At 39.3% G+C, this 25559-nt stretch overlaps 1 protein-coding gene across 3 annotated transcripts in view; it reads left to right on the top strand.

Moving 5' to 3' along the window:
* The window catches only part of MCTP1 (multiple C2 and transmembrane domain containing 1), a 311966-nt gene extending 306756 nt beyond the window's left edge, over positions 1–5210 (top strand). For 2 of the 3 annotated variants that reach the window (XM_034774661.1, XM_034774660.1), the window contains 2 exons: positions 2079–2176; positions 3298–5110. In XM_034774661.1, coding sequence (XP_034630552.1) covers positions 2079–2176; positions 3298–3369 — 170 coding nt within the window. In that variant the 3' untranslated portion in view covers positions 3370–5110. Of the gene's footprint in view, positions 1–2078; positions 2177–3297 lie in introns of all 3 variants that reach the window. The other variant, XR_004646273.1, reaches the window with a different exon arrangement.
* The last annotated feature ends 20349 nt before the right edge of the window (positions 5211–25559 follow it).

Below are 25559 nucleotides of genomic sequence, written 5' to 3'. Positions count from 1 at the left end.
GCTGCATATTCATTAAACAGACTGCATATTCAAGAGCTGAAAGTGTCACCTAAGCCAACCCTTAGGATGACAGCAATCAACTTTAATCTAAAAATTCTAAATCTAAAAACCTCAAAAGGGTGTGTGTTTCTATAGTTTCTTCAAAATAGGAAGGAGACAGGTTTTAAAAACTCTGAAGTGAGCCCTGTGCCCCTACCCCTGCCCCTGGCTACTTAGACAGCAAGCACCTCACAACCCATCCTATCCATCCAGCAAAGTGCCACAGACAGATAGGAAAAACACAGAAGACTCAAGAAGAAACCAAGGAAACCTCCCCAAAACGTCAACCTGCTTTGGTGAGAGAAAGTTAACTAAGACACTGCCAAGACCCTTGTAATGATTTTTTTGGGCTATTATGATGCTTTTGTAACTTAAAATATTAACTTTCTCCTGTTAATCATCAGATGGTTAAACCATGTCTTCCTGGAGAGGAGATGCGCTAAACATTGGCAAACAGAAATAGTGGATTTTAATTGGATTTAGGATTCTTAATATTGATTAATTGGCCTGAAATGGCTTCTACTAGGTAACTAATTTAAATATTTTCTTAAATTTCGTAGGATTAGTTAAGATTGCTTACGTTCTCCAACTATAAATTGTCTTGCTATTTAAGCTTAAGCTGTTTATGTAGAGGCAACAATAGTTGGTTTCAGTATCTAATACGATGCTAAACTGCATTCATAATAATTCTAGGCAACATTATACTTTGGTCTTAACTTACTAAGAGAAAAGCACCCCCTGGACTGGTTCACGCTCCAGCATGTAATCTCTTTTAAAGCTCTCCACGGAGAGAGAGACAAGAGATTGTAATGGAAGTCACCAGTGATTTACTTGTTGTTTTCTTTTCCTTTATTTAATAATAAAATGATTAATAATTATGATTATTTTTCTTTGCCTTAATCGTGGTGTCCCCTAAAGTATGTAAAAGACCCCCCCATGACTAAATAGTAGGAGCCACATCCTTGGGTTGGCAGCCAGAGAAAAAGTAGTAAGAGTTGGCCTACTGCTTCATGTTTCTCTCAGCTAAATAGTTTTAGTAATTTTTAAAATAAAATTATGTTGTGTCCAACAATTTAAGATTACCCCTTTCCAGTCCACATCTGCCCCCACATCACTGTTCACAGCCGGGATCTCCTCCTCAGGCTCCAGCAAAGCATTCACAGTGCTCTGTAGCGTGTCAGTGGAGTCACCACCAAGTATGGCATGGTTTGTTGTAAAACGGCAGGTCTGGGGACAACACCAGATTTATTGTTGCCCTCCCTTGCCTTCTGATATCCCAGGGAAAGTTCCTTTGCTGTCAGGTGCCACTACTGTTCACCCCTCTCAGGCCCCTGTTTCAGCATCCCCTGTGCAATCTGCACATAGCTGTCAATATTTCTGTGGCTGTTCCATAGATATGCTTGCACAGCCTCTTCTCCTCACACAAGTAGATCCAGAACATCTTGCCTGCTCTCAGCAGGAGTGCTTCTAGTGCTTCTGGAGCTGGCAAGGTCTGATGCACACAAAAAAGGTGAGCTGATAGGTGTGTTCCTCAGGGGGAGGCAGTTAGGAAAAGGGATTTTTAAAGGAGGGGTGAGGAGGTGGTGGGCAGCTTTGGGTCTCTGTGACCTCTTGGCTGTGGAGTTTGTGACCAGAGAGGCCACTTTTGCAGGAATAGGGGCACCTTGGGACAACTACTGGAGAGCAGTTAGAGTTGACATAGGAAATGCAGTGTTTACAGTCGCACTGTCACCCTAAGTAGGTCAACTGTGTCAATGATGGTGTCATTGTGTCACTGTAATGGTGTGCATATGTTGGCAGGAGACAAATTTTGGTGTAGACACATGCCACAACTAGGTTGATGCAAGTCAAAGTACGGTGTCCTAACTTTGTAGTATAGATCAGGCCTGAGTATACAGTGCACTAAGTTAATGCTAAAAATCAACCTATGAAATGTATCTTAAAATCTTTGTCAGAAGTTTGCCAAAAATGTTTTTGTAATAATTGATGATATAAAAACTCCAGAGATTTTAATAACGTTTGAACTATCACTTTTCCAGGCATCAATAAATTTACAAAGAAACTTCGCAGTCCATATGCAATTGATAACAATGAGCTACTTGACTTCCTTTCCAGAGTTCCCTCAGATGTACAAGTGGTGTGTATATATTTTTTTAATTCTCATATGGTTGTCAATTTAACATTAGATTAATAATTCTATGGCTTTGTTTTTTATAATTTTTAAAACGGTATTATTTTGTTTTGACTTTATATTCTCTGGCTCATATAAATTGAAACTCAAACAGGCTGGTGAATCTTCTGCACTTTTTCCAGTTAGGGAATTAGTTTTTGCCTTGGTTGTATCTTTAGGGAGCCTCAGGGGCAATCAGTTTTTAAAAAAAAAAAAAAAAAGGGGGGGGGGGGTTTGGGGAAATGGTAGTGGGTGACCGAATTGCTATTAACCAACTGCCAGGGACTGTTGTAAATATCGCTGGAGTAATGTAGTGCTGGGGTTTGTTGTAGGAAATGCTTCTGCCTGAAGCCATCAGCCCCTGAAGAGAGGAAATAGGGATATCACATAATGAAAGGAAATTCAATAGTGCAGCCAATGGCAGGCTGTTTTGCCCAGTATCTTGTGGTAGCACTGTGAATTTGGGTTATTGTTGCCACCTATTTTTCTAAGGTGAAAATTGTTTTATTTACTATAGGGGATGAGGTTGCCCTTTTAAAAAAATGTGTTATGAAGTTCATGCACTTATATTGTGGTGTGGGATCTTACATGAACTGTTAAGTGTTACAGCATGTTGTTCTCATAAATCACTAGGTAGATCAAGAGGATAGGCTTTAACATTTTCAGATGCTGGGTTAAATTCATACTTGGTGTTGCACTTGCAGACGTTATGTCTGAATCTGCCCCTCTACATGGTGTGGGCTTTGCATTACTGGAGAATGTATTAAATAACAGATTGTAAGGAATTTTTATTGATCTCTTTCGACTGGATACTGTTTTATTTTCATTTTGTGAGGAAAACAAAAAGACTTCCCTAAATCAATACCCTATTTTATTTCCTGGCAGGATTTTCCTAATTCTGATTTTTCTTCTTACTCCTGATCTATCATTCTATTGTTTTTGCAGCCCAGCTGCAGATCCCATACAGTTTGAAGCAGAATAGCACTTTTTCCCCCCAAGGAAAAAATCTCTTATTCCTTTGGTGCTCTTTTTTTCTGCTGGTGAGTGGCCACCTGACCAGTTTCTTTCTGAATGTTGTGTTTAAACAGGTGCACTACCAAGAACTGAAACAAGATCCCAGTCACAGCCCAAATAAGAGGAAGAGAAACAATCCTGGCTAGCCAGCTTCATCTCCTGAGGAGTCTAGCATCTGCTGAGGGAAGATAAAAGGAAAAGCCCAAAGCCTAGGCAGCATTTCCTTTCTCTAAGCTTTTTATTTATTTTGCCTTTTTATCACAGTGGAGAGAATTTGTAAATATTGTACAAAAGCATTTATCATTCAAAATGTATTTAGCATTGTACAGAAAAATTTGATGAAGCCTTCAAATATGGGTTATACTGTGGGGAAAGCCTGTGATTCATAACATAACACAATAAAAATACGTAATGTAAAATAAGTGGTAGATATGTAATATCTTTTGATAGTAGAAGGCACATAAAACTAAATTAAATATTCAAGTCATGCTGATGAAATCTGCAAAAATATAAATATAAATCTGATTTGAAAATGTAAGTGCAGTTTTATTTGAACATTAATATTTTTATCCAATAAGTTTCCATTACAGTTTTTTATTTTTTATAACTTTAAACAGAAATACAATGTAATGGAACCTACTGCATTTAAGTTTTATCAAAGCTTTAGACACTCTTGTTAACTTCTCGTGCAGTGTATTCCTCATTAGCTTACAAGTAGCCCAAGTGCAAATTTCTTACTAGAGCTCCATTAATTGAAGAGATTCCTGCCTTTTTTATCATTCCATCATGAGACTTTAAAATACATACATATATCTAAAAATACTGCCAGGTTTGTAACTGACTACATCTCTTTTTTATATGTACCAATAATATTAATTTGTACTAACTAGTTTAGTGAATGAAATACATAGTTCAGTTGTAAAGAAAATTCTATCAGATTAAATCCATATTGCTTCAGGTGTCAGGTTATGAACACCATTTGTGCACATAAAGACTTTTAATACTAAACTGTTACAGAAAATGTTTTTGCTTTCTAATTACAAAGTCATATTAAAATGCTTTATGGCATATTATATTACCTGTTACTGGTGTGACATACAGTGTAAGGGAAAAATGCAGTAGTAAAAGTGATATACCAGTTTTATTTCTTTGTTTAATAAAGTAATCAGTCCTCCTGATACAGACATCCCCCACTGCCTGAAAGTCTATTTTGTAAATTAAATGGCATGCACACAAACATGATTTACATTTCAAATGTTTTAATAGCCATTGTATAAATAATACATAGAGATATATTCTCATATCTCTGCATGAAGAGTTCTACACCTAAAGTAACTCCCCAGATAGGAGTGTACTATCCACTACTAAGTGCCTACTTATTTGACTCTTAGTCAACACTCTTAGTAATGTCACATGGAATTTTGCCTGAATAGGAACTGCAGGATTATGGCCAGGAGAAATTCTCTGTGTCCTATTTTGTGGGGCAGCTGGCTTGTGTTGTGATTGCTGGGAAAGTTGCATTGCACTACGTATTTGAAAAAGATATTTAGAAATAGCGCGTGCAGGGAAATGTATATGTGTGTCTAGCTCTCATGAGCAATGCAGTTAATTATTTAATTTGGAAACTTATTTTTGTTGTAAAGATATGTTGCTAATTAATGCTTTTTATAATATAGCTATTTTGATCTTTTCTGTTTGTATAACATGCCTGAAAGAATGCCACTCCTATTACCTTTCTGTGAAAAGCCTTTGGCCTAAATGTGCTCCAGATAGATCATTATGTTATAGTGATCTATTTAAAATGCACCCATATCTATCCTGTCACTGTTGGTTGCTGAAGAACAATACACCATTAGTGAATAAAAATACTGCCAGGTTTGTAACTGACTACATCTCTTTTTATATGTACCAATAATATTAATTTGTACTAACTAGTTTAGTGAATGAAATATAGTTCAGTTGTAAAGAAAATACTATCAAACTAAATCCATATTGCTTCAGGTGTCAGGTTATGAACACCATTTGTGCACAACGCAACCTTACTAAAGCATTATTGTGGGACTCTTATTTGAAATAACTTTAAATTTGATGAAGTGTAAAAATTTGTCCCCCATTGATGTATCCAGACTTTCTCTGCTGTCCTGAAAGCCTTGTACTCTATCTTATCCATCAGTAGTTGTGCAATTTCCTATACTGAATTTCTAGTATTTAGTTCAATGGTAATGTCTACCTTATGAACAGTTACAGCATTGTCCAGCTACACTGGAAGGAGGACAGGAGATATTCTGTAGTTTAATAAGCTGACAACTTTATTCTTAAATGTCTGGGCATACCTCACAGATGAAAGTGCAGGTAATTCCATAAACCTATACGGAGGGGGCTTCTGTCACTCTCCTCCTTACATATTCTGGTCCCCTCATCCTCCCACCCCCTCAAATGTGGGTGGTGGTTGTTTTTGGGGGGGAGGAGGGGAAAGAGACTATGGACAATATTGGTTCCTGCCTGTATGAGTCATATAGGAGCTCTAAACAGCCTGTTTCTGCTCCTTTAAATAATACCTCCTTAAAATGGATTGGTAAAGGATTTAATCTGAGCACTCTGTCCCTTCCCTATGGAGTATCCACACAGGACAGCTTCCCCACATTTACATAAGGAGTTGTGACATCCTAGCCTAACTCCTCTTTCATGTTTGCCCCAGCTAAGCCCCCTGAACTTGCTGTGGGGAAAGTGATAAACCCCCTCACCTTACTTTAGCCAATCTGATGCGCTGGGAGGGAGAACATAAGAATGGCCGTACTGGATCAGACCAAAGGTCCATCTAGCCCAGTATCCTGTCTACCGACAGTGGCCAATGCCAGGTGCCCCAGAGGGAGTGAACCCAACAGGCAATGATCAAGTGATCTCTCTCCTGCCATCCATCTCCACCCTCTGACAGACAGAGGCTAGGGCCACCCTTCCTTACCCATCCTGGCTAAAGCCATTAATGGACTTAACCTCCATGAATATATCCAGTTCTCTTTTAAACGCTGTTGTAGTCCTAGCCTTCACAACCTCCTCAGGCAAGGAGTTCCACAAGTTGACTGTGCGCAGAACTTTCTTTTATTTGTTTTAAACCTGCTACCCATTAATTTCATTTGGTGGCCCCCAGTTCTTGTATTATGGGAGCAAGTAAAATATCTTTTCCTTATTTACTTGCTCTACATCACTCATGATTTTATATACCTCTATCATATCCCCCCTTAGTCTCCTCTTTTCCAAGCTGAAAAGTCCTAGCCTCTTTAATCTCTTCTCATATGGGACCTGTTCCAAACCCCTAATCATTTTAGTTGCCCTTCTCTGAACCTTTTCTAATGCCAGTATATCTTTTCTGAGATGAGAAGACCACATCTGTATGCAGTATTCAAGATGTGGGCGTATCATGGATTTATAGAAGGGCAATAAGATACTCTCCATCTTATTTTCTATCCCCCTTTTAATAATTCCTAACATACTGTTTGCTTTTTTTGAGCGCCGCTGCACACTGCGTGGACATCTTCAGAGAACTATCCATGATGACTAAGATCTTTTTCCTGATTTGTTTTAGCTAAATTAGCCCCCATCGTATTGTATGTATAGTTGGGGTTATTTCTTCCAATGTGCCTTGCTTTACATTTATCCACATTAAATTTCATTTGCCATTTTGTTGCCCAACCACTTAGTTTTGTGAGCTCTTTTTGAAGTTCTTCACAGTCTGCTTTGGTCTTAACTATCTTGAGCAGTTTAGTATCATCTGCAAACTTTGCCACCTCACTTTTTACCCCTTTCCCATTTCTGAATAGGATTGGTCCTAGGACTGACCCTTAGGGGACACCACTTGTTACCCCTCTCCATTCTGAGAATTTACCATTTATTCCTACCCTTTGTTCCCTGTCTTTTAACCAGTTCTCAATTCATGGAAGGACCATCCCTCTTATCCCATGACAACTTAATTTATGTAAGAGCCTTTGGCAAGAGACCTTGTCAAAGGCTTTCTGGAAATCTAAGTACACTATATCCACTGGTTCCCCCTTGTCCACATGTTTGTTGACCCCTTCAAAGAACTCTAATAGATTAATAAGACACGATTTCCCTTTACAGAAACCATGTTGACTTTTGCCCAACAATTTATGTTTTTCTGTGTGTCTGACAATTTTATTCTTTACTATTGTTTCACCTAATTGTCCGGTACTGACAGACTTACTGGTCTCTAATTGATGGGATCACCTCAAGCCCTTTTTAAATATTGGCATTACATTAGCTATCTTCCAGTCACTGGGTACAGAAACCGATTTAAAGGACAGGTTACAAACTATAGTTAATAGTTCCGCAACTTCACATTTGAGTTCTTTCAGAACTCTTGGGTGAATGCCATCTGATCCCCGAGACTTGTTACTGTTAAGTTTATCAATTAGTTCCAAAATCTCCATTGCAACTACCACAATGCCCACAGTGTATTCTGCCAATACCTGGTATTTCTCCACAGGTGGGAAGGTGGGTGCTGCTCCACCCAAAAGAGGGCTTTTGCTGCACTGGCATGGACTTGTATAGTCCTTCCCCTCTCTTCTGGTCAGCAGGAGGTGGGGAGGAATGAGTCAGCCTCCCCAGCTGACCTAGTCTGTAGCAGAAAGTCACTCCCTGGTTTACTAGCCCTTAAAGGGCATACACCTTTTCCAACAAGCTAGACAACAGCCCCCACTACTTAATATATAGTGAGATCATTAAACAAGAGGAAGCTGTCAGTATTAGGTAGATCAGTATGTTAGATATTTGGCAGCATTTTTCTTTGGTAACCTGTACTCTTGTTTTCTCGTGAATTATATGCTGGAAGACGCATGGGCTGAAGCAGAATGAAAACTTCACTTTTTCAATATACAGCAGTAAATTTTTCAAGATTAAAATCAAAAGTAGAGAGTTATCACTTAATATTTTTAATGCTTCACCCACCTACAGTGCATCTCATTGTGCAAATGAAATTTACATAAATGACACTGATTAAAAATGCAACCTCATTATATAGGATGGGCCTGCAGCAATTAAAGTCAGTGCTCCACCATGGTTTCTCACTGATTCTCGAGGAAGGACTGCTAGGCAGAGATGGCGTTCACCTTTCAAGTAGAGGAAAGACCCTATTCAGACACTGATTGGCTAACCTAGTGAGGAGGGCTTTAAACTAGGTTCGACGGGGACAGGTGAGCAAAGCCCACAGGTAAGTGGGGAACATGGAGACCGGGGAGATGGGTCGGAAACGAGAGGGAGTGTGGGCTATATTGGCAGAGAGAAAGGAGGGTCAGGACAAAACTGGGAGGAAAGATCAAACCAGTATCTTAGATGCCTATATACAAATGCGAGAAGTATGGGGAATAAGCAGGAAGAACTGGAAGTGCTAATAAATAAATACAACTATGACATTGTTGGCATCACTGAAACTTGGTGGGATAATACACATGATTGGAATGTTGGTGTGGATGGGTACAGCTTGCTCAGGAAGGATAGACAGGGGAAAAAGGGAGGAGGTGTTGCCTTATATATTAAAAACGTACACACTTGGACTGAGGTAGAGATGGACATAGGAGTTGGAAGTGTTGAGAGTCTCTGGGTTAGGCTAAAAGGGGTAAAAAACAAGGGAGATGTCATGCTAGGAGTCTACTACAGGCCACCTAACCAGGTGGAAGAGGCTTTTTTCAAGCAACTAACAAAATCATCCAAAGCCCAAGATTTGGTGGTGATGGGGGACTTCAACTATCCGGATATATGTTGGGAAAATAACACAGCGGGGCACAGACTATCCAACAAATTCTTGGACTGCATTGGAGACAACTTTTTATTTCAGAAGGTTGAAAAAGCTACTAGGGGGGAAGCTGTTCTAGACTTGATTTTAACAAATAGGGAGGAACTCGTTGAGAATTTGAAAGTAGAAGGCAGCCTGGGTGAAAGTGATCATGAAATCATAGAGTTTGCAATTCTAAGGAAGGGAGAACAGCAAAATAGAGACAATGGATTTCAGGAAGGCAGATTTTGGTAAGCTCAGAGAGCTGATAGGTAAGGTCCCATGGGAATCAAGACTGAGGGGGAAAACAACTGAGGAGAGTTGGCAGTTTTTCAAAGGGACACTATTAAGGGCCCAAAAGCAAGCTATTCCGCTGGTTAGGAAAGATAGAAAATGTGGCAAAAGACCACCTTGGCTTAACCACGAGATCTTGCACGATCTAAAAAATAAAAAGGAGTCATATAAAAAATGGAAACTAGGACAGATTACAAAGGATGAATATAGGCAAACAACACAGGAATGCAGGGGCAAGATTAGAAAGGCAAAGGCACAAAATGAGCTCAAACTAGCTACGGGAATAAAAGGAAACAAGAAGACTTTTTATCAATACATTAGAAGCAAGAGGAAGACCAAAGACAGGGTAGGCCCACTGCTTAGTGAAGAGGGAGAAACAGTAACAGGAAACTTGGAAATGGCAGAGATGCTTAATGACTTCTTTGTTTTGGTCTTCACCGAGAAGTCTGAAGGAATGCCTAACATAGTGAATACTAATGGGAAGGGGGTAGGTTTAGCGGATAAAATAAAAAAAGAACAAGTTAAAAATCAGAACTGCAATTACAGGTATGGGGCAGTAGAAACATCTGGAACATTTTATATTAATTTCAGCTTAAGCCAACTAAAGCATAAAAGAAATCAATCTTCAAATCCTTTACTAGGGAACTTTGACTGCTCTCAGAAAGAACTCTGAGATACTTAGGTTATCAACGGGATAGATGTAAACATGCTATCTTTACAAAAAGCCACTATTATCTTTTCAAGAGCACTTAGAGAACTAGATGGAAGATGACCAAGGTTGGGAGCATGAAGCAGTTAGTCAAGTGGCTGGGGTTAGAGCAAAAGGAGTGATGATGGGAAAGTAGAGAGGTGCAGGAACTAGAGCATGTAGGTCCTTAAAGGCAGAAAAAATAGTAATAATAAAAAAAATTAAGGAGCATGTAACACTGTTGCCAGCAGTCCTAAAGAATTTGAAAAGGACAAGGTCAGAGCATCAGGCAAGGTAGATTATTTTTGCAGCATGATTCACTGTAAATGCAATATATCCCTTCAATTCCCTGGATTTATTACTGTAATGTAAATTTTAATTATAAATTAAGATTTTTAGATCAATAAAATATTCATTTAAAAACTGACACGCACATTTCATGAACTGTTACGGTATTAATATCCAAAGAAGTAAGAATCTCTAATAGATACTTATTGCTCAGAGGGTGTGTGTCATACTTCTATAGAATTTCATTTTGGTATGTAAGAATTTATTACCTAACGAATTAAGCCATAGCCATATTTTTAAATCAGTTAAATTAAATCTGGATATTAAATATAAAAATCCTAAAAAGACAAACTGAGCCCCAGTAAGATGGTGAGTAAATATAAACATTATTTCCCAGATCAATTGTAGTACAACAACAACAAAAATCCAATTATGTCAAAAATGCTTTTTTATATTTGTCAGATTATTCAGTAGAAAAGCCTAAATAGTTTAGCCTCTACTGGTGTAGCAATAAGTAAACACAAATGTTTCTTTTAACATAAAAGATCAATAGAAAAACCAAGTCAAAACTCTGTTTCTCAGTCAAATTCCAAATAAATTAGAACAGGTTATTCACAGAAAGTCCACAAAATTATTTGCTTACCTTCTTTATCCTGCTGGGATGATTCAATAGTACAATTGTATCACTAGGGAGTAGCTTTTCATAATTTTATAGACTTTGCTCTTAAAAATTGCTTTTAGGCTGAAAGTTGATAAAGAAAAACTTTTAGGAGCAAAACAATCACTAAAAAAGAAATAGGCAAACATCATCACTTCCAGTACACAGGGCCGGCTCCAGGCACCAGCTTACCAAGCAGGTGCTTGGGGTGGCATGTCCAGCTGTTCGGCGGCAATTCGGCGGACGGTCCCTCACTCCTGCTCGGAGCGAAGGACCTCCGCTGAATTGCCACCGCAGATCGCTGTTTGTTTGTTTGGCTGCTTGGGGCGGCCAAAACCCTGGAGCCAGCCCTGCCAATACATGTAACTTTGTGGTTGCATTTAGGTACAATGATATGCATTGATCAGTGGCAAAGGAGGGACAGTCATCTGGAAGTATCAGAGGGGTAGCCATGTTAGTCTGAATCTGCAAAAAGCAACAGAGGGTCCTGTGGCACCTTTGAGACTAACAGAAGTATTGGGAGCATAAGCTTTCGTGGGTAAGAACCTCACTTCTTCAGATGCAAATAATGGAAATTTCCAGAGGCAGGTATAAATCAGTATGGAGATAACGAGGTTGGTTCAATCAGGGAGGGTGAGGTGCTCTGCTAGCAGTTGAGGTGTGAACACCAAGGGAGGAGAAACTGCTTCTGTAGTTGGATAGCCATTCACAGTCTTTGTTTAATCCTGATCTGATGGTGTCGAATTTGCAAATGAACTGGAGCTCAGCAGTTTCTCTTTGGAGTCTGGTCCTGAAGTTTTTTTGCTGTAAGATGGCTACCTTTACAACCGCATCTGCTCCAACCCCTCAGACAGAGACCAACACCTACAAGATCTTCACCAAGCATTCTTAAAACTACGATACCCACACAAGGAAATAAAGAAACAAATCAACAGAGCCAGACATGTACCCAGAAGCCTCCTGCTATAAGACAGTCCCAAAAAAGAAACCAACAGAACTCCACTGGCCATCACCTACAGTCCTCAGCTTAAACCTCTCCAACGCAGCATCAGTGATCTACAATCCATTCTGGACAATGATCCCTCACTTTCACAGACCTTGGGAGGCAGGCCAGTCCTTGCCCACAGACAACCCGCCAACCTTAAGCATATTCTCATCAGCAACCACGCACCGCACCATAACAACTCTAACTCAGGAACCAACCCATGCAACAAACCTCAATGCCAACTCTGCCCACATATCTACACCAGCAACACCATCACAGGACCTAACCAGATCAGCTACAACATCACCGGCTCATTCACCTGCACGTCCACCAATGTTATATATGCCATCATGTGCCAGCAATGCCCCTCTGTTATGTACATTGGCCAAACTGGACGGTCACTACGCAAGAGGAGAAATGGACACAAGTCAGATATCAGGAATGGCAATATACAAAAACCTGTAGGAGAACACTTCAACCTCCCTGACCACACAATAGCAGATGTAAAGGTAGCCATCTTACAGCAAAAAAACTTCAGGACCAGACTCCAAAGAGAAACTGCTGAGCTCCAGTTCATTTGCAAATTTGACACCATCAGATCAGGATTAAACAAAGACTGTGAATGGCTATCCAACTACAGAAGCAGCTTCTCCTCCCTTGGTATTCACACCTCAACTGCTAGCAGAGCACCTCACCCTCCCTGATTGAACTAACCTCATTATCTCCATAATGATTTATACCTGCCTCTGGAAATTTCCATTACTTGCATCTGAAGAAGTGCGGTTCTTACCCATGAAAGCTTATGCTCCCAATACTTCTGTTAGTCTTAAACGTGCCACAGGACCCTCTGTTGCTTTCAGCTGGAAGTCTTATTAAATAAAGGGGAACTTTGAATATCAACATGATTAAGCTTCACAACTCTCAATTTAGAAAAGAAATTAAATGTCTTAAACAACTGTTTTACAATATGTTGTTTGTAACAGATTGTTCTGGACACTGCAGGAACACAGACAATACATCAGGATTTTGGTTTTAATTTATTAAACACATCTGGGAAACTATCTGGCAATAACTCATTAGGTGCAGGTCATTTTTTCCCCCTGTAATTTGCATCACCAGGGGAAAGCTACTCGCAGCCCCCTTTTCCACACCTTTAACTTGATCTCAGTACTATTGCTGGGACCCCTTTTGTTTCCAAGATGTTTAAAAAGATATGAGGAATAGGGATTGGTTCCTTGCTGTACCACATATTAGGAGCCTCAATTCCATCCCCCGCAACCTCTTCAAAGATGCATTCTTCTAATCTTGCTTCCAACTGTAGTTTGTCATAGAACCAGACCCCCTAGTGAATGACGACTGGCACTGAGCACCTGCCAAGATGCAACAACACAATCTTTGCAATCTAACCTACTCAACAGGGGCTGGGCTGCTAAGGGGAAGTCAAGAAAATCTCTTCTGTGCCTCAACCCCTTGTCCAAAACAAAGGCCTTTTCCTCTTTCCAGGGTGCCAATTAATCCTCCCCTTGGGTGCACAGGAGCCAATGGGCTTCCACTGCACCCTTCAATCCACCTAATCAACTAGGAAGTTCCCCTGCCCCAGCTTATTTTCTACTTCTCAAGGCCAGGAAGACAATGGAAATCTTTAAAGGAGTCTCAGGGCATTCTTTCCCCCACTGCCCCATCTCTGAAAATAGGTCGGCTGGGGCATTTTTATTGTGAAGCTGAACTGAGGAAAGTGGCCACAAGCACATGCATGGTAATCTTTTAAGGACTGTTAGGATATATTTAAACAAGGTCTGCTCCACCTCTGAGAATCTGACCACATACCCCTTGGTATTGTTAAAGGTAAAAAATACATTTTTCAAGGCGATTCTAGGTAAAAATGTTAGTTGCTACAGAAAAATTGATTAAAAACAGAACTGTGATGTCACTGATTAGTAATAAAGCACTAATCGTTTGTTTAAAGGACAAGAATTTTAATTCCAATATGCTCCTGAAAGTGAATGTTGTTTACAAGAAAACAAACATGATTTACTGGAAAAAGGATGGGGTACATACTAAAGAGGTCACTGAAGGATCAGTGTCCTATTTTTATTTTCCCTTCATGACACAAGTACACTCTCTTCTCCCCCATCCTGCAAACAAAACAAAAAAGCTTTGTCCCTACCTCCCTCTCCACCTACCATGTAATTTCTTTTCACAGATAACCTTTTTAAAAATCTTGCCCTTTCTCAGCTGCCACTTCTCGTCATTCCTGCAGCATCATTTTCAGTGTGTCCACTTCCTCTCCTCTCTATTCTTTGCCTTCTCCTAATCTCCTGGCAATCCTCTCTTCGCACAGATTCAACTACTATCTTTAAACCAATACATCAGTTTTACCTTAACTCCTGGACCTGTCTCCAGTCCAGTCCTACATCTTTTTCATGTGTCTCACCTTAAACAGAGCTCCTTGTCTTTCCTTCAAGCCCTCCCCCACTTCCTCTCATTCACCACTGCCATCCTCCCTCTCAATCCTGCCTACATCCTGGACCCCATCTTCTTTCTAGATCCTGCATATCTCAATCTCATAGAAATCTTCAACTTTGTCCTCCATAGTATCTTTAAGATTTGGCCTCTTCTTCTTGTCCACAGCACTGAAATTCTAGTTCAGGCCCTCATCTACCATCTTGACCTACAGAAACCCCTTCTCTGGGCTTCCTAGCACAAGACAATCTAGCTATCCTGTGTAAACATACCTTTATATTACTGTAACTCTCATCTGCTTTCCCCCATTTCTTCTAAATATTTACTATGCCCATTTGTTATGCTTAGTCTGAATATTAGGTTATAACTCTTTAGAGAAAGATTGAACTCTGTTATTACAGCATTTAGCACTATGGGGCTCTGCTGGTGGCTAGGGATACTGAGTGCTATGGTCTTTTACATAATATCCCCCCTTGTCCTTGGCAGACATTTCTCCTTCCATGCTGGTTAGGTACTTAGCTGCTCACTTTCACTGCTTAAGGTAGTTGTATTTAAACGGTGGGCACAGATTCTGAAGCATTTGGGAATCCTACCATATGAAAGGTACAATAGAAATGAAAAATACTAGAACTCAAGATCTACCAGTAGCATTTGGAAATAAAGGGAAGAAACAATCTTTGGCAGGAGGTTGTGTAGGTGTTACTGTAGTATGTAAGCCTTAAACTATGGGCTAAGTCATTTGGAGCTTAAGTGTACTGATTTACAGAATCTGGCTGCACTCCAGTGAAAGGGGAGGAACTTATGTTCTGAATGATTACAATCAAATCATATATTTTGCATTTTATTTTGGAAGTGTTTAAGGACAAGGCCACAACAACAAAAACAGGAAAGCAGTGGTGTGTAAAGAGTGTTATGTTTCCAGTAAGCACTCGTGTCACAGCAAGGACATTTGGGGATGGATATAAGAAGAGGGTTATTCTAAGGAATTATGCAAAGCTGAAAACTAAATTTTCACACTGCAGTTTTCCTGTTCTTTTGCTAAATCCTGTTGTTTATATAATTATACACAGTGATTTGATGTTTGCAGTTTGGGCCCTTTCTCTAGAGGGCAACACAGAGGTTGTGTTTTGACCCTACTCTCTCCAAAAGAATGACATTTAAAAATAAAATAGAATTTTAAATGATTAACATTTTTAATTGATGCACAGTCAAATATGAGAATATTCAAATTTAGTAATGCTGTTTAGATTTTAATTCAACCAGAGGTAAATCAAAGAGAGGAAAAAAAAGAGTCTCAGTGGTGCAGCTTAAGTGTTCATACCAGCAGTCCAGCTAGAGAACTGGGTTTCAAATCTTACTGAGGACACAGATACTCAAGAGTTTTGGTGTCTGCTAGTCCTTAAAATCACAGACCCATTTTATAATCTGGCACAACTGAAAGTAACCAGGATTAGAAGAGCAGGGTTAATGCAAATGAGGCTTTGGGTGCATTGTCATACCTGTGTGTGGAGGTTTGCATAGTATCTGCCCATGGTGCTCCTGGCTCAACCTGGTGCATTAATCCCTCGCTTTTCATTAGCACTAAATTAAATGTGACCAATTTAAAAAGGAAAATGACAACAGATAAGGATGAACTATCAGCCTTACCTTTGAATTTCCTGGGTTTTGTCTGTATCTCAGCCCTGAAAAAGTTACATTCTTCTTTGCATTTAACATACAGTTGATGAAATATGACATACATTACTGCAACTGTTCAACAGGGTCTGTACTGTTGCTATACTGATATTTTATTTTAGTTCAAGTCCGCGGACCCCTACAGAGTGAACATCCAGCACTATCATTTAACAGCAGCCTTTTACCCTACATTTTAAATCCTTGTAACACCAAAAAAGCTATTGATCTAGTGTCTGAACTCAGTATATGCAGAAGTAGTAAATGCAAAAGCTACTAGTTTTATACTTACCTCAGCTCAGTGTTAAACCACATCTACAAATGAACTCTAGTAACCAAATGTTATTTGATGTTTTTAAAACATTGATGTCACAATTTCAAATCCACGAACACATTCTCATATACATACATCCTAATGAAATCTATTTGGGACGTATCATTTACCAAAAGTAAAAAGACGATGGCCAAATTTTTTTTAAAAGAACCAAAGATCCATGGACTTTCACGGAGACTTAGGCACCAAAATCATGCAGGAACTTCTGATAATTGGTCTTGACTGGCAAATTTGCCAGCCTTTCAAACCAAACGCCTCACCTTTTAACTTCAGCTATATCATGATCTGCAGCGCCTGCTACCAAAGACAAGCAATTAAATGGTTAGTGTAGAATGCTAAACTAGATAAAACACTTATCACTTAGGACAAAGTAACCCCATAATTAAAGAACAAAAACAAATGTTTATAAGCCATAAGAGAATGGACCAGATTCAGCCCTGCTATGCCAGAGGAAATGGGAAGGCATAGCGCCACTGCCAATGATGAGACGAGGCACCTTTATTTCTTCATGGAATTCCATAGGACCACTTGAAAGGGGTTCAAATCAGCACAGAAGCAAACAACATACTTTGTTGCAACTACTATTTACAGTAATTTAGGCCAGCTTCCCCCATAAGTTTTGGAAGTAGGTTGAGAATCTGACAAAGCTTAGTTAGGTCCCCTGGTGATTGGAAAATGCCAACCCCATCCTCCACTTGGAGTCCCTACAGTGCCACCCGACCCTACACTAATTGGGTAGTGGGACGAGTGGCACTCAACCCCAACCCCACCCAGCCTAGATATATGGGTACTTTCCTATGCAAGCAGAAAGCAGAGGGGAATATAGGACCTAAGACTGTAAATTCTTCACAACAAGGACCATGTTTCCAGATGGATCCATGAAGCCCCAGGAATACCCAGTGCATTGTAAAAATAATGTAACATGTTTAGGAATTCCAAGATCTGGCTGGGGTAACAGAGGCAGGCAGAAGAAAGAGTAAAGGAAATAAAGTTTGCTGAGAAACTGAAGGTGTATACCGCTTACATATACTGTAGTTATAGAGTGGGTAGTTTACCAACCAGCTAGTTATACAATCTATTTGTGTTTCCAGTTGATCAGTCTGTCCCTGGCTTTTGCTGACAGTTGGGTGGTTTTAACTCAGACTACTTTGCCTGTTTAGAAAAAAATATCGTCAGCAGATATAAAATGAAAAGTTTGAAAATTAGACAGTTCACCTGTGTAAAGTTTCTTTTACATTAGTTGCTTTCCTTCTTTCCACTGTGGAGGCATGAGATAGCGCCCTTTGACAGAACAGTAAGCCAGCAATTTGACTGGTAGCTAGGACTCACTGTAGGCAAACTAGATAATACCATTTCAAAGCTTTCTCTCTTAAACCAGATACTGCTGTCATACAATATGCATTTGAAAGCATTTTTCTGGATTTGACAAGAAAAAAGAACCTTAATCTAATAACCGTAGTGAACTCCCTATAAATACATCTATGGTAGAGCCTTTGATAAGTGTACCCATCATTTAATCTTATCAGTTCCCTCCCTGCTTTTTTGTGTTGAGTTTGAAAAGACCCATCAGGGAAACAAGTAATTCTTCATGTTCCATGAACACTCCTAAAATCATAAGGGGTTGATAGAGAAGATACGTTATCATCAAGCCACATGGTATCCATATGAAAAAGTTCAATCTTTAGCAATTTAAGAGCCATTATAAATAGCATGTCCCTCACACAGAGAAGGTCTGCTTTGAGAAGGCTTAAACTAATGATTGGTAGACCACCTCAAACTGACAGATCAGAAACATTCTCAGAGGAAAATTTCAGCACATACCTTAAATGTCCCCAAAATACCCATCTATATAACATAAGACCTCATTAAAAAATCCTGTAAGGAACAGAGTGCTAGCATCACAGCTTAAGTGTGAAGTAGAAAATATCAAATTAAGACTAAATGGAGAACTAGTGCACAGACAATATTAGAAAAATAATCAATACGTGAAATAATGTTTTACTGCAATCTGATTATATAATAGCATTTATATTCCAAAAAGGAGCTTCACACACAAATCATTACATCATACCTGCTCTATCTTCAATGACTTTTCAATAAAATAGTTCTTGCTTCTCTGAAAAAAGACAGGATAACTGAACAATAGTTGTCTTATTGCAGATTAGTAGTCTGACTAAAACATACCCTATTTGTAAATACAACAGCAATGTTGGTTGAATTAAATGTACCAGTTGTTGAGGGTCTCACATTTTTCTCTTAAGAATTACCAATCTGAATATCTATGAAAATTAAGAAATGCATAAAAGAAGTTCAGTTATGAGAGAGAAGAATTACGGTTCATTACTTTAACCTTTAGCTATATACAAGGGGCAGTGATGACAGAAAAATTCTTTGTGTGCATCAGCACTCCTAGATTAACAATCTTTATAGACCGACTACTCAATCATTCTTTTGTTTTTAATTCTTTTGCAATCAAGATGAATCACAACTTTCAGAGGCCATACTGCAACAACCTATATGAAAGGCTGGTGGAGTGCTTGAATGGGTGAAACTTAAGTGCCGGATCCTAGATTCAGATATGCTTGTTTTAATGTCGTATAGAAACAGAAAAGCATTAAATACTGCCATCTTTTCCCTTTTCCTTCTCAACCAGTAATCTCTTCCACTGTAGCAGTTTACAACAGTAATTCCTACTAGCATTACTGACAAAGGAAATAAGTATCTCCCATTTTTTCCCTTATTAACTATTATCAAGTTTAAACATAGGGATGCACAAAAAGATCTCAATCCTAGTGGATCATGTCTAAGTATTTTTGGAGTAATTTACTCAGTCATTTAAAGCACAGTTGCTTACAGATACTCAGTGTAGCATTACTACAGTCTCAGAGCCTTAAAATTCCACGTGTCCTACAAGGGATTTCCTCCCCTACTGTGTGAATTCCCTTGAATAATACGGGAGTTCCTCTAAAAACAAAGATAATTTTGCTTAAGGAGAGGTGTTGTAAAGTTTTCAGGACTGCACACATATGCTAATAGTGGTACCTAGTGAAAACACAATTTACAATAACTCACCCTGAACCACATTGGTTTACATGGGAAAAAATAAGCACTTGTATTTTAATGAGTTGATGGGTTAAGATGCTAAACATTGTCAAGTCTAAAATTAAGCCAATACTAAAGACTGAACATGTAGATACCATATAATCATAGTAATAAAACAATTTATACTTTTCTATTGGGCCTTTCATTGAAAAGGAGTCCATCACTCTTTACACATTAAATATATATACAGCATCACTGAAATTAAGCTAGGTGAGCAAGGAGGCAGCCACTGAACACAGCAAACTGGGGGGAAACAATAGGGGAAAGGGAAATGTTTTGGCCAGTGACATGAAGGCAAACTCCTAATCTTACTAAAAACACCATTTGATTTTTAACATCCATGGAAAGCAGTCAGGAAATTTTTTTAAGGCCTCATCTTAAAAACCCACCCCCACATCAAGATTCTATTTATCTACCTTAGCTGAATAACTGGGACTTGTACCAGTGGTTTCAAGGTGTGTAAGTGTTTCACATCTGGTGAGCAACAGAGGGTCCTGTGGCACCTTTAAGGCTAACAGAAGTATTGGAGCATAAGCTTTCGTGGGTGAATGCCCACTTCATCAGACGCAAGTAATGGAAATTTCCAGAGGCAGGTATAAATCAGTATGGAGATAATGAGGTTAGTTCAATCAGGGAGGGTGAGGTGCTCTGCTAGCAGTTGAGGTGTGAATACCAAGGGAGGAGAAACTGCTTCTGTAGTTGGATAGCCATTCACAGTCTTTGTTTAATCCTGATCTGATGGTGTCAAATTTGCAAATGAACTGGAGCTCAGCAGTTTCTCTTTGGAGTCTGGTCCTGAAGTTTTTTTGCTGTAAGATGGCTACCTTTACATCTGCTATTGTGTGGTCAGGGAGGTTGAAGTGTTCTCCTACAGGTTTTTGTATATTGCCATTCCTGATATCTGACTTGTGTCCATTTCTCCTCTTGCGTAGTGACCGTCCAGTTTGGCCAATGTACATAACAGAGGGGCATTGCTGGCACATGATGGCATATATAACATTGGTGGACGTGCAGGTGAATCAGCCGGTGATGATGTAGCTGATCTGGTTAGGTCCTGTGATGGTGTTGCTGGTGTAGATATGTGGGCAGAGTTGGCATCGAGGTTTGTTGCATGGGTTGGTTCCTGAGTTAGAGTTATGGTGCGGTCCGTGGTTGCTGATGAGAATATGCTTAAGGTTGGCAGGTTGTCTGTGGGCAAGGACTGGCCTGCCTCCCAAGGTCTGTGAAAGTGAGGGATCATTGTCCAGGATGGGTTGTAGATCACTGATGCTGCGTTGGAAAGGTTTAAGCTGAGGACTGTAGGTGATGGCCAGTGGAGTTCTGTTGGTTTCTTTTTTGAGCCTGTCTTGTAGCAGGAGGCTTCTGGGTACACTCTGGCTCTGTTGATTTGTTTCTTTATTTCCTTGTGTGGGTATCGTAGTTTTGAGAATGCTTGGTGAAGATCTTGTAGGTGTTGGTCTCTGTCTGAGGGGTTGGAGCAGATGCAGTTGTACCTCAGTGCTTAGCTGTAGACGATGGATTGTGTGGTGTGTCCGGGGTGGAAGCTGGAGGCATGAAGGTAGGCGTAGCAGTCGGTGGTTAGACTACTAAGCCCTCATTCCAGTTTATGAACATTTTCTCAAAGTTTACTAAATGTGATTGCCTTAATTTCTGACACTGATATTTGTATTTAAGACTGAGCTGCAAATGCAGACATCAAGCTAGTAATGCTCATAAATATTTGTTTTATTTCCCCCCATTAATACATCAGAAAGATAAATAAATGACAAGCTTCCCTTGTAGGACAGACCTACATTTAAGCGTTCTCAGATGGTTTGAATCAAAGCTATTTAGATTTAGACTGTGTGTTCAAATTAGCCTATTTATTGGGCCTGTTTTCAAAATACCATGATGATATTGAGCAGAAATATTACAACACTGTATCATCCCAACTTAAATATTATGTTAAATATTATATGATATTATGTTCCAGTACATTCAACAACATCAAGTTCAAGAGAAACCTTAAAAGCAAGCATATGGGTCACAAAGGCCTACACTTCAAATTCAATTTTTGACCCAGCAACTTTCAATAATACTGAAGACAAGGAATTGTTAATTTCCAACAAAATATATTCTTTAAACGGCATGATGAGTTTGCAGAGCACTTTATAAAAACAAACAAATTAACAGGTATTAAATATTAAACTCACTGACCGGTAGCCTGAGGATGACAGTCTTCAGAAACAGAGGGAGAAGATTGCAAGAAAGTAAGCGGTTTCTCCCAACTCACAAGGGAGAATAAGCCAGACTGGCCTGAGCCATGGATAGAGAGGTTACACTTAGATAAGGTCACTGTTATTTTAAATTCACTTCTCTACGCACCGAGTACCTCTTAGGCAAAATAAATCAGGCTTTGTTTTGAAAAAGCTATTTTTATCTCACTGCAAATGCATGCTGTCACGGGCCCTGAAAGAGAGAACTCTTGCAGAGTCCAACCCCAGTTAAATCTGCTGAATTAGTCACACTTGATATCCAGGGGGCTGTAACCCAGAACCTGGTTTGAGAGTGAGTGAATTGTGGAATTCCATCCCAGAAGAGGTAAAGATACGATTTCTGATACCTATGTGGGGTACAATCAGGGAGACCCAGAGATGGGACAACAGGGCAGCCTACCAAGGTACCATAACAACAGGTACTTTTCCCGTGGAAAAAGAAGGGTCTGCAAGGAAACAGCTTCTTCAAAACTTCAGGAGGAAATGGAGAATCTCCTCAGTACTGGAGAGGAAAAAACCAAACAAATTTACTTTTCATCAACTTAAGTCTCATTTTACTGCAATTATTAATTCACATAAAAGTTTTGCTTTGAGACAAAAAAAAAATGTAGATTTTCCTATGAATTTACTAGAAATATAGTATGTGTTGGCAAGAGTTAGACATATAAAGGATTCTAAAATTACTGAATTTGCTATCTTGAATACATGTAAGGTAGGATTAAAGCAAAGAAATGTCAGAAGGTTGCACAAAAGCATCTCCTTTGTGCTACAAACCTTTACAGCCAACTTTTATTCAGATATGGTGCACTGTGTCAACTCTGGGCGAGTGTCTTACTGGGAAAGGGGGCAGATCAGTGTAAAGGTGATCAAACAATCCTTGATCTCCTGAATGGACTTGTTACACTGACAGTAGTTTTCACCAATGAATGCAGATTTGGATCGACCAAAACATTTTGTGAATTCATGTCAATTTCAGCCTACATGAAGAAAAATGGAAGCGTTGAAAAGGTGTGTTTGAACATTCTCAAAATGAATCATTTTGATTTGTCAGGGTGGATTCTCAGAGATTTAGGTACCATTCACAAACCATAAAAGGTGAGTGGTCACATTTTATCCCAATAGTAGTGGGATGTGAGAGATGCAGGTTCTCACTCTGGGGCACTCTCTAATGAGTGCCTTTACTGCTAGCTAGGCTATTGGATAGCAATAGCTGGTGGATTGGATTCTTGCAGTTTCTCCTGCTGAGGCTGTTTTACTTTGTATGACTCATTGAATAATCATTGGACCAAGGACTTTAAGCCAGAGTTACAATGGGATCTCACAATGGGTGGAGGAATAGCTCAGTGGTTTGAGCATTGGTCTGCTAAACCCAGAGTTGTGAGCTCAATCCTTGATGGGGCCACTTAGGGATCTGGGGCAAAATCAGTACTTGGTCCTGCTAGTGAAGACATGGAGCTGGACTTGATGACCTTTCAAGGTCCCTTCCAGTTCTAGGAGATAGGATATCTCCATTAATTTTATTTAAAAACTGGGTGACTAGGCAACAAAATTGCAGATGAAATTCAATGTTGATAAATGGAAAGTAATGCACATTGGAAAACATAATCCCAACTATCCATACAAAATTATGGAGTCTAAATTAGATGTTACCATTCAAGAAAGATCTTGCAGATGTTGTGAACAGTTCTCTGAAAACATCTGCTCAATATGCAACGACAGTCAAAAAAAAGCTAAAAGAATGCTAGGAACCGATAATAAAATAGAAAATATCATAATGCCACTATATAAATCCATGGTATGGCCACACCTGCAGTGTGCAGTTTTGGTCACCCCACCCCCCAAACAACATATTAGAATTGGAAAGGGTACAGAGAAGGGCAACAAAAGTGATTAGGTGCATGGAACAGCTTCCAAATGAAGAGATGAAAAAGACTGGGACTGTTCATTTTGGGGGGGGGGGGGGGGAAGATGTCTAAGGGTCTATAAAATTATGAATGGTGTGGAGAAAGTAAATAGAGATGTGTAATTTGCCTCTTCACATAACATAAGAACCAGGGTCACCCAATGATATTAATAGGCTGCAGGTTTAAAACAAACTTGAGGAAATACTTTGTCACATAATGTACAGTCAACCTGTGGAGCTTGTTGCCACAGGATGTTGAAGGCCAAAATTATAACCAGGTTCAGAAGAGAATTAGATGAAGTCATGGAGGATATGTCCATCAACAGCTATTAGCCAAGATGATCAGGGATGCAACCTTATGCTCTGGGTGTCTCTAAACCTCTGACTGCCAGATACTGGGAGTGGACAACAGAAGGCGGATCACTTGATAGTTTCCCTGTTTTTTTCCATTCTCTTTAAAGCATCTGGCACTGGCCACTGTCAGAAGACCAGATACTGGGCTATGTGGACCATTGGTCTAACCCAGTATGTCTGTTCTTATGTTCAGGTTAGTGCCCTAACCATTGGGGTATGGAATCATTCTTATGTTCAGACTCTGGCTAGGAGAAGATTCCTGTGGTGCAGGAACTGGAGAGAAAAAAAAAAGTCATAAGGTTGCTTTCACGGGATCAGTCTTGGAATGCTGGGAGTGCTGCACTTTGTAGCATTATGGAGATTTCAGGCAGTGCTGTGCCCATAGGCAGCTAAGGACAGGCAGCTGCCATAATTCTGACAGGGCCACCAGGGCTGTCTAAATTATGCAGGCCACAGCAGAGCAGCTCAAGGTTCAGGTAATACAAAGATGGCTTAAAGACACCATAAGACCCACTGTCTTACAGGCACAGCCCAGACTCTCATATCCCATGTTTTGCTTTGCAGGAGAGCACCAATCATGGCAGTTCTACAGATATACTATATAGACACACTCAAAATAAATTTATATATAAACAGGTCTTAGAATTAGTAATTGTACTATTCTTTGCTGCCCTGAATAAATGACAAAATAGCAAGTAGCGGTGGGAAATATTTTGGACTAAATGTAAGTTTAAGGACGCAAGTAAGAAATTCTCTCTTCATCAGGTCAAGGAAAAGCCATGAAGGCTTTCATCTCTGTATCTAAGATTTTTTTTTAGTCTGAACCAACACCTTACAAGTATTACCACTATCCTTTCACTGTGGCTTTCTATGGCCTGATAATGTAACCGAGTGTCAAATTCATGACTTTAAAAAAATCTAATAAAATGTGACCAATTAAGGGCATATTTTGCATTCTTTGCAACGTCTGTATGTAAGAACACTTTCACTATGCCTGTTTACTACAGCATACACTGAAATTACAATTGCTATCACATTTCATCTACAACAAAGTTTTATTTTATTGTAAAGTATCAGAGTAGAAAAGTCAAAATGCTCAAAACAAACAAATCTAACCTAAGAGGACTCCTCATCCTCACTAGAACAGTTTGCTAAATATACATGCCTAATAAGAATAATCAGTCATTAATAACCACTGAACATTTGTAATAAATATCTGGTTCCAAGACCAAACCAGCCTGAGCATCATCAGTGGATTTATTGCTGAGATCATGTCTCCATTGCATGAAGGCTAAATGGAAGTTTTAATGTTTCTCAGCCAGCTGTATCAATGTAACTTATTCCCTCTAGTCAAGCAACACCAATTCTAGAAACTGCTATTATCCCCTTTTCTTTTAGTTTCTTTAACACTATACATTGCTATTAGAAAAGAACTGCAAATTGAACCATTACTAATTAGTCCATTCCTTCTGACCATTAAGATTTTAGATTAATCATTTAATGAATTATAATTTGTCCTACTATTTCAGTAAGTATCCTTATTATAAAGCTATAAA

Source organism: Trachemys scripta, chromosome 6 (assembly GCF_013100865.1).
Source record: "Trachemys scripta elegans isolate TJP31775 chromosome 6, CAS_Tse_1.0, whole genome shotgun sequence".
Classification (NCBI taxonomy): Eukaryota; Metazoa; Chordata; order Testudines; family Emydidae; genus Trachemys; species Trachemys scripta.
This window is presented reverse-complemented; position numbering and strand designations above follow the sequence as displayed.